The sequence below is a fragment of the Bactrocera latifrons genome, unplaced genomic scaffold (genome assembly GCF_001853355.1).
Source record: "Bactrocera latifrons isolate USDA-ARS-PBARC rearing strain unplaced genomic scaffold, ASM185335v1 scaffold_146, whole genome shotgun sequence".
NCBI lineage: Eukaryota > Metazoa > Arthropoda > Insecta > Diptera > Tephritidae > Bactrocera > Bactrocera latifrons.
In genome coordinates, this window is record NW_017534919.1 from 391,633 (window position 1) to 401,481 (window position 9,849).

The 9,849-nt window shown below is 35.8% G+C and overlaps 1 protein-coding gene and 1 non-coding gene across 2 annotated transcripts; one reads left to right on the forward strand and one right to left on the reverse strand.

The window, feature by feature from the left end:
* Positions 1 to 6,644: 6,644 nt before the first annotated feature.
* LOC108965707 (uncharacterized protein CG13380) lies at positions 6,645 to 7,506 on the reverse strand. Its single transcript, XM_018928289.1, has 2 exons — positions 7,174 to 7,506; positions 6,645 to 6,933 (listed from the first exon to the last, which is right to left on the reverse strand). Exons 1-2 carry the CDS (start codon positions 7,447 to 7,449, stop codon positions 6,832 to 6,834), a joined length of 378 nt encoding a protein of 125 aa, XP_018783834.1. The 5' UTR covers positions 7,450 to 7,506; the 3' UTR covers positions 6,645 to 6,831.
* Positions 7,507 to 8,745: 1,239 nt separating this feature from the next.
* Trnap-cgg lies at positions 8,746 to 8,817 on the forward strand. Its single transcript has one exon. It is a non-coding gene; the product is annotated as a tRNA-Pro (tRNA).
* Positions 8,818 to 9,849: the final 1,032 nt, after the last annotated feature.

Here is a 9,849-nt window from a genome sequence, read left to right on the forward strand (position 1 = left end):
CTCTTCACGCGCGTTGCGCATGACGTATGAGTGACTTTAATGGCGCTTCCAGCAACACACACCTCCTTCTGCCCGGCCAGCCATATGCATATGCTGCTTTAATGCACTTTTAATTATGCCATTTTCGTGGCGACCATTGGCGGTTTGGCGACACAGCCTTTTCATTATTACGCTGTGGCCAAGTCGTATGGGCGTTATGAGAAAAATATTAATTGCTGCCATCGAGCCTTAAGCTGTTCTTTGTGGCCTCCGAGGTATTTGCGTCATGCTGTGGGTGGGCGAAATCATTAATATCATACATATGATTACAAATTGTCGATAATTTTGCGAAATTACATATTTCGCGGAAATTAATTATACACAATTTAAGGAATTGGTTGTGTAAGGCGGAAAATGTGAAAAATTCATGTGTTTTAACTTTACGGGGCTATAGTTAATAATAGTAGTGAAAGCTAATAGTACTAAAGCTTCAAATATGACGCAGTTTATCTATATACTTACTGGCAACCATTTTTCCTTTTAGACTCTGAACTCAAAAATATTTAAGTTATCTGTCACTAAATTGGTATATGGACATTTTTACCGAAGAAACTTGGGAATTGCCTAAAATCTAATTTTTTGACTCCCTAAGCACTAGAGAGTAGTGAGTCGAACAAAAATCGATGGTTTTCAACTCCTCATATATTATAGACTAACGAATTAAACAAAAAACTCAAAAAATTAGAGAATAAGAAATCAATTAAGTAAGTGGTATAAATCTCATAAAATACCTAAACATCGGATGTTTTCAATTCGCCAAGCATTAGAGAGTATCAAAGCACGCAAGTAACTCGTATAAATTGCAAAAAGCTACCAAAATTGGCATTAAAGGGTAGCAAAGCGATCAAACAACTGGTATAATTGCAAATAATAAATCGATCTGAAAACAGGTATAATTACATAGAATCGCTAAAAATCAGTCCCTGAAACATTAAAGAGTAACAAATCGATATTAAAACCTGTATAAATTGGATATAATTGTCAAAAATCAGCGGTCTATGATTCGCCAAGCATTAAAGAGTAACAAAACGATTAAACAACTGGTATAATTACATTAAATTGCCACAAATCAGCTTCCGCAATATTAGAGAGTAACAGATCTATTAAACAACTGGTATAATTGCAAAGTATTGCCAAAAATCAGCGTCAATCGGTTCCTCAAGCATTAGAGAGCAGTAAATCGAAAAAATAGCTCATTTAAATTTGATAGAAATGCGAGAGATTAGATGACTTCAATTCTTCAAAGGTTAGAGAGTAACAAATCAAAAACTGGTATAAATCTCATAATGACAAAATCAAGTAGTAATCCACTTTCCACATGCTTTCTGGTATTGCAACATATAATTGTTTAAAAATGAGAGGAACCTGAATTATTCCATTATACAAAAATATTATATAAAAACCGCAACGATATCGGTAATAAAGTGCTCCCGACATGAAATACCTTTCTTCTTTATCTTCTTTTAAAGGAGAGTATATTTCAGTCATAGTAGAAAATACTTCAGAAAAAGGAGATTTTATTTTAGCTCTAGCTCAGCTTCAGATTCTATTCGGAATCTTTATAAATGTAGATATTTTTTTAAAACTCCTACAAATCACTGACATTCCATTATAAGCGATAAATAATAATAATAGAACTCTTTTTCAACTTCTAAAACGCTTAATCCAATTACTGCCTTACAATTTTAAAGGCGTTCTACAGTAAATATCGATAGCCACTTATACATATTTGATTTGCTTTCCTTATTTTCGCACATAACCTTTCAGGAAAACTCATCGCAAATCCACGAATACGAGTATGTAATACCAATTTGAGTGTCCTTTAGCCTTCGGTGTGAAATACACCTCGCACTCGGCTGTTGTCTGCCACCGCACACATGCACTTTACTTTGTTGGTCGCATTTGAGTTTAATACTTAAGAGTTTCCATTATGTCATTTATGGGTTTTTATATGCCACATACACGCACCAATGTTAATGCACATTGCAACCGCAATTGTTGTTGGCATTTTAAAATTCCTATACCAACACAATAGTGCTAACACGTATTTATATAAGGGGTGATGTAAGTAGAGGTAATTTTTTCAATAGACTTATTTTGATAGATCACGTGTTAATGGTGTCAAGCTGTCATGTTATTTTTTTTTTTTTTTTTTTGTGTTCAGTATTGTTTGACATTTCATCATGGAAATACAAATACAAATCGTTCCACTTTGTTACGAAATTTTACGTTCTTTAAAGAATGTGTGTTCGCCTCTATTTCCGGTTCAATGAGTACATAAACTGGCAAGATTGTAACATTTAAAACAAAGGGAAATTTAAAGAAATTCAAAAACCGCCATTTTATCCAGAAAAGACAACGGTGTGGTTTGTGGATCGATGGAACATCCGCCGACCATTATCACGCCATGATAACCCCTATTAAATTTGAAGTTTCAGTGTTTTACTTTTTTCTTAAAAAAGTAGGGAACCTCGAAATGCATCACCCTTTACATATACATATGTATGTATATTCATATGTGTGGCGTTTTCATATATGCTGTATCCAATAATCTTGTTGGAGACACTCACGTGTAGCCGCAACAACCAAGGCAACGTCATACAAGTGTCGGCAGACGTGTAGGGGGAAGTAAATTTTAGTGCAAATGTTGCCAAATGCTTGGGTCGGGTGTTAATAGTGTAAACAGCGTGAACACGTGCTCTTCTGCCAAATATTTACATACACATTAACATAACCACTGCTTATGTACATATATATTCACATCTAAATAACTACAGTGGGGATTCCTGAAAACAAACAAATAAAGGTTTTTGTTGAAATATTTTAGTGAGCAACCAACCTTTCCTTTTCAAAAAATTTGCCATGGATTATTGTCCAAGGAAACGCTACAGTCCCAGATTATGCCTTCTAGATCGGACTGTTATAGCATATAGCTGTCATACAACTAACCGTTCAAAATAAAATCCTTTTTGGCGAGAATTGGAGATCCCAAGCGCAGCCATGTCCTTCTCTACCTGGTCTTTCCAATGGAGTGGAGGTCTTCCTCCTTCTCTGTTTCGCCCGGCGGGTACTGCGTCGAATACTTTCAGAGCTGGAGTGTTTTCGTCCAGTCGGACAACATGACCTAGCCAGCGTAGCATAACGCCTCTCGTAACGTCGAGCCATCAGATGTTGACATCGTCCATACCTCTGCACCGTATAGCGGGACGGGAATAATAAGTAACTTATAGAGTTTGATTTTTGTTCGACGAGAGAGAACTTTACTTCTCAATTGCCTACTCAGTCCGAAGTAGCACCTGGTGGCAAGAGTAATGCTTATTAGACGAAATTATCTACAACTTCGAAGTTATGACTATCAACAGTGACGTGGGTGCCTAGACGCGAGTGCGACGACTGTTTATTTAATGACAAGAGATATTTCGTACTTCCTCGTTTACTACCAGCAGGTAAAGATTAGTAGGCAATTATTTGCGTCCATTAACTGAGATTATGCGTACCCTTTGTGTGGATGGTATCCAGCAGACATCAAGAAATATTCTGTGATTAATCCCGTTTCGGTCCTGTTGCACTTCCAACTACGTCCACCCACAGCGTGTCAGAATACCTATGGAAGCACTACATTAAGCCTTTAGGCTATTTTTGCAATGTATAAATTTTCGAGCTCACTGTAATTATCGATGAACATAAACTCAGCAATGCCGTTAACCCTGTGTTGATGATGATTTATTATATCTCACTATCCATGGAAGTCTTACCAGCTCTAAGGTGGAACTTTCATACAAACATATGTATGTATGTTTACATCGTAACGCTTTAAGCAGTTCTATCTCGATATAATTTCCTACATACAGACATTAAGTGGTATTTCCAACACTTACGCACGATTTGTTGATCTGTAAGCCTCAGCTGCATTTTGGGCATATAGCGTTTGTGTGCGGTTAAGGTATTGAGTGGTTGTGTGGCTGCCTGGTTAGCAGGTTAGTGGCAATATGTCTGTTGTGCGCTGTAATTCGATGCCCGCAGAAGCTCATCGTTCTTTTTCTGAATTTATTTTATTTCAGCGCCTCCTTCTCTTCATATTTACGGCATGCCATTCATTGTTGAGCATCAACACATGCTTACAATTGTATACATTTTTCTTTTGTGTCATTTACGTTGAATTGCGCTCTGCCGCCGCCAACTCTTTCTTGACGTAAATTTCGTAGATTGATTGAATAGCGCCGCTGAGAAGTGATTGAAGGTTATAATGGTGTGGCAAGCTGGTTGAGGAATTGAATCTTGGCACTCAAATGGGAAGTGTGTGTGTATAGACATGTGTAGTGTGTTAGATGTACTCAAATGTAGGAAAATATGTGTTGAGCATGTCTGGCGAAAAATAGAAAATAACAAAATTAGGTGTATCCTTTTATAAAGTAAGCGATTCCTTGCATTTCTCACATATTTTTCTTCGTCTAACAAATTATATACATATGTATGCAATCTATTATTGCTGTTGCCTGGCAAATGGCATTGAACTTTTTTGTTTGACAATAAGAAAAATTGGTAACTTAAGTGACTATAAATAAGGAATTGGGAGCATACAGAGATTTATATGCACTGAGGTGCTGAAATAGTAAATATGTATAAAAGTTGTCGGGGTACAATATTTGCAATATATATCGATAGATATAAAAATACAAATTGACAGTTTTACAGCCGAGAAAAAAACTTTACGTTAGGACCTTTTAAAAAAATTTAATTTAACTCGGTTGATAAAAAAAAATATAATGGATTTAAACAAATTTAAAAAAAACAAGGAAATTCGTTTGCTCCGAGGCTATAATGCTCTTCACATATATAAAAATGCTATATGCTATAGTGGTCCGCTCAGAACAATTTCTTCCAAAGCTTATACCGCTGCTTTGGATAATAATTACTTCTAAATCTCGTCAAATAAAAGTCTTTCAAACAAAGAAATATTTTTTGTCGCTTTTTTGTTGTTGTTTTAACGGTTATTTAATCCTTGCTTGTGATTGATTATTCGTAGTTATCTAACGGTAGGGCTAGGAGACGAGCTGTTTCGCCATGGGGAGAAGGGTGTTAGATGAGTGAGGTTCGCTGTGCAAGCAAAGCGGCGATTAGAGTCATGTAGGTAGTCGTTGGATGCTGGACATATATCCTGGTATATCGGTGTCGACTCTGGGTAAGTAGGAGTTTAACCTGCTACGGTATCTATAGCGAAGTTGCGCAAGGTCGCTCCAAAATCTCAGTGTAACTCCAACTCGCAGTCTGCAATCAGTGGTGGTTTGATTCCAAGTTTGCCAATCACTGATAGGGAGTCGTATTAATAGCTTCACTGTGAATGAAGGTCAGTGCGTGCCGGAAGCGAGTTGCGTCCAAAGTCTGATCGGCGTACTGTTCGATGCCGTCAACAGCACCAAAGAAGGACCTATTGATGTTCCTACGGCTACGCTTTGCGAAAAAATTACAGCTGAAACTGCTTGGAAAGAAGTTCGATATGTTCCTTAACCGGATCATACGGGCCGCGCTGTTTAAGCGTTCGACCGAAGACATCAAGAAGCTTCTTATTCTTCATTCCAGGCGACCGGTGTGATGTAGTTTAAGACCGGGGGGTACGCCTTGTATGTTGCCAACAAAGTTCCCTTGTCTTTTTTGCATGAGCTGCCGGCTAGCGACTTGAGGATTTTGTTGCGGCTCTGTACTTTAGAAGTTATAGCAGCCGTATTGTGAGGAGCTGTCGAGTGAAGGCTGTCGAATGTTACTTCTAAAATCTTACGATTATTTACAGTCTGTATTTTGACGTCATAAACTGTAGAGGCTAGTGTCGCAGTAGTGCGCTGGCAGCATGAGGATACATAACTTGTAGTACACTCCTTGTGTGCCTGATCAGGCCTTAGGATGGCACGCATCAGAAAAAAAATCCTACTGGCCTGAATTGGACTCAATGATCTAGATGTTGCTGCTGCTAGGAGTTTCTACAATTATGACAATCCTATCATACAACTCAACCCGGGATCGTCGAAATAACAGTCCTTAGCTGCACCAAAGCTCCTATGCGTGAAACAACGGAAGTTGCTGATATGGCCATAATCGTAAAAAGCAAAACCGATCGTTTTAAATATTCCCGAGATATTATGGCTGAAATAAATGAGAAATTTGAGTTGAGTATTTGTATGGGAACCCTTTGCGTTCAAATCGATATCTGTGAATTTCGATTTTTATATATTACAATAATCCAAAATATGATGCCAAAAACGTAAAGAATGGGCTCACTGCAGAAATTATAAACGTTCTGAACTATTCAGGGTGATGTAAACCCAATTAAAAATTTATGTAGCAATGTTATGAAATCAACACCATAACATTGCTTATAAAAGGTTCAAAAATGCTGAAGAACTTTGAACTTGGGCCGAGGAGGCATGGTACGCAATTCCACACAGTTGGTGCCAGAAGTTACTGGAGTTGTTGCCCCTACGATTTCGCGCAATTTTGATAAATTCTGGACCCACCACAAAGTTTTAACGTTGTTAGTGCTTAAAAACAGTAATAGTTAAACATTTTTAATACCTTTGAAGCATAGTTTCATTTAATAGTAAAGGAATAACATTATAAAGTTTTTCATCCATTCTTAGTACTTCATTTAATTAACTTAAAACAACTTAAAATCCGTTGTGTTTCAATAATATGACTATATACTAAACGAAATATAGTTCTAACTATATGAGTATTGAACAAAGTTGACTAAGTGAAGCATTTTGAATACATCCACAATCCAAATCCAGTTGAGAGTTCTCAAGTCTTGAAATAACGTTCATATTCTATATTAACCATGTGAAGATGTTCCGAAGGGCCAGAGCAATAAGGGCAGCACGTGAAATCCATTAGATATGAAACCTACGTAAAGGAAAAAAAGCAATTACTAGATTATATAAGCAATGAGTGCAGATAAAAGGAAATAATAGTTATTCCTATAGTACTGTTTAAAACGTTTAAAAAAATACACATATACGGTTCTACATTCGATCGTAGCGAGTAAAAACACTACATAATTCCTCAAAACTTGACGCGGAATAATTTATGCTGCTACAAAAATAGCCTCAGACGTATTAACAAGCAAAAGTTAACTCCACTTACATTTGGATGAATGCTACACATTTCGGCAATACGTCCAAAACTAAACATTTTGCAAAAAATGCAAACAAAAGTTTTAGCCTCACGATGGCAAACACAGCCCTCTGGAATTAGCTGCTCCAATTCTGTTGTTTGTTTTTGGGAAAGATAGTCCTTCCGATTTTCAATTTTACTCTGTGAACTGCTTTGAAGAATAACTTCCGCTGCAGACGTGTTGTGTTTTCGAACCAGCTCTAAACGATCATTTAGAGAATTCTTTTTCTTATGTCTTGGTGCCATTTTTTCATAAAATAAATCTAAAAATTGTAACAAAAGAACGATATGCGACTTCGCATTTTTTTTTTTTTTTTGTTTTTTATTTTTAGAAAATGGAGGAACTAACGGTAGATAATGGAATAAGAATTAGATTGTTCTATTACAATTTTTACCACTTTGACAGAATTTATTCACAATATATAAGTTAAATTAATAAAAATAAAAAATATTACCTAGGAATTCTGAAATCCTCTACAAATTGTGCGATTTTCTGTTGAAAGTTCAAGCCGATTTTGTAACTCGCCGTCAACTAATTGGTTTTATTTAAACGTGCACATATTTTTGTTCTGTGAATTTTGTTATATATACATATATGAAGAAACAGTTGAAGTGTATTTTAGGCTCTATTTCAGCAATTAGTTTTTAATTTATTAACATTATTTGTTATCGGGCTGCTACTGAATCAAATATTTTTTTATTTTATTATTTTTATCAAAAATTAAGCAGTCTTGTGGTGCAATTAAAAAGAAAAAGAAAATTAGTTAGACAATCAGTGGGTTTCGAACTTACGATTTTAAATTTCAGTACCACACAAACACACTCGTCTGTCAGTAAAAAGCCCCATATATATAAATAGAGGCATACTTGCATAAACATGCTCTAAACAGCATCTCTGGTTGCAATAAATAAGAAAATGTAAATAAACAAAAATTAAGAAAAAAAAAATTAACCGTAGTTGCCCCAAGCTAGTGGCGATACCTTGGTTGATTATTATCTGTACCGAAATTCGTAATGAACCTTGTAAAATAAAAAAGTTTTCCATAAAAGGCCTCTCGTCAGTTTGTAATGCAGCTATTTGCTATAGTTGTCCAATATCGGTGATTGCGACCAATGAGCAGTATCTTAGCGAAAAAAAGCTTCTCGTTTCGCAGCGATATACGGCCCAGGTATATACAGACGGACAGAAACACATCGACACACTACATTAAGCTTATCATATATGTTTATATATACATACATATAGTGAACTTTGCTGGAGATAAAAACTCTGGATCATGCATATTAGAACTCCCCAACTGTTCGCATTAGTCTGATATGATACTCAGTAACAATTAGAGAAAATTAAAATTATTAGGTTCAACAAATAATTTATTGCAATTATTAAACTACTATATAAGTTTTCGTGCCTAAAAATACAGCACTGTATACTTAAAAGTCACCATATAAGTTGATACACCAAATAACTATCGTGGTGAGTATACAAAAAACAACCACCAGCACGCTGTGCACTTATTGCTTATTAGCGAAGAATAAATGTATGGCTCGTTGGTCTAGAGGTATGATTCTCGCTTCGGGTGCGAGAGGTCCCGGGTTCAATTCCCGGACGAGCCCACTAACGCTGTGCATAAAAACCTAAAATGTGCGCAGGCGTGTCCAATTTTTTATTTTTATCAAACCAACATTTCCTAAATACTTTCTGGGGAAGCAAACTTGCTTGTTGCTGGAAGAAGAAACTCTATTTTTCGATTTTAATTGTTAGATGATTACATAAACACTACGAGTTGTTAGCATATATAGTTTTTTATGTATAAACATGAGTACAAATTATCATAAGAAATCGTAAGGCAAATAAAAACAGGAAAACAATGCAAAAGACTAAATGGTGATGACTAATACACTTCAACCGCAGTACTTCTGGTGGCGTTATCGGACCCTTGTATTAACTGTATACCAATGTGTACTGCTATTTTTAAACGGCGATATGAAATTGTTTACGAAAAAATAAATAAAATATGTGCAAAATGCATATACTTTTCTTGGAATATTTCTGCTTGTAAAGGCCGGTTATGACAAAAGCACTCGTGTTTGAATTATTTGCTGATTACCGAATGCACATTTCTTGTGTAATCGGCATTATATGGAAAAATGTGCGTTTTTTCGAGTTCATTGATAATACTAAAAATGCCTTTTTTTTTACTTAAATAAAGAGCTAAAGCCGATTGACATTGAAAATTTACTTCCATTTATTAAAGCACCTTATCGTCAGTATGAATGCGGTCGTTGGACTCTGACGTGTCCAGACAATTTAGGCGTGTGCGAGCACCTCGCGGCGTGAAGGGCGTAATACAGCGTAATTAACTGTTTAGTTGTGCACAAGCTAGCTAAATAAATGAAAAAAAAATGGAATTTTTTGACCAACAAACAACAATGCGAAAAAGCGAAAGGCAAACACGTAAATCGAAAACCAATGGAAAATGACGGCGTGAAAATAGCAGAAAATAACATAATTCCAATAACGAATTGTGGAAAAGCAGACAGAACCCACTGGCAAAAAGAGTTAAAAAAAAGGACCAGAAAAAGGTAAATAAAAAAAAAATAAAAAATTCAAAAATAAAATTTAAAAAAATTAAAAAAAAAACAATA

What these genes read in the sequence shown, in the direction of transcription:
- LOC108965707 (XM_018928289.1), bottom strand. Translation starts at nt 7,449, where the DNA reads ATGGCACCAAGACATAAGAAAAAGAATTCTCTAAATGATCGTTTAGAG. An exon ending in TGTGTAGCATTCATCCAAAT is followed by an intron (nt 6,934 to 7,173) that starts GTAAGTGGAGTT and finishes TCCTTTACGTAG; the next exon opens with GTTTCATATCTAATGGATTT.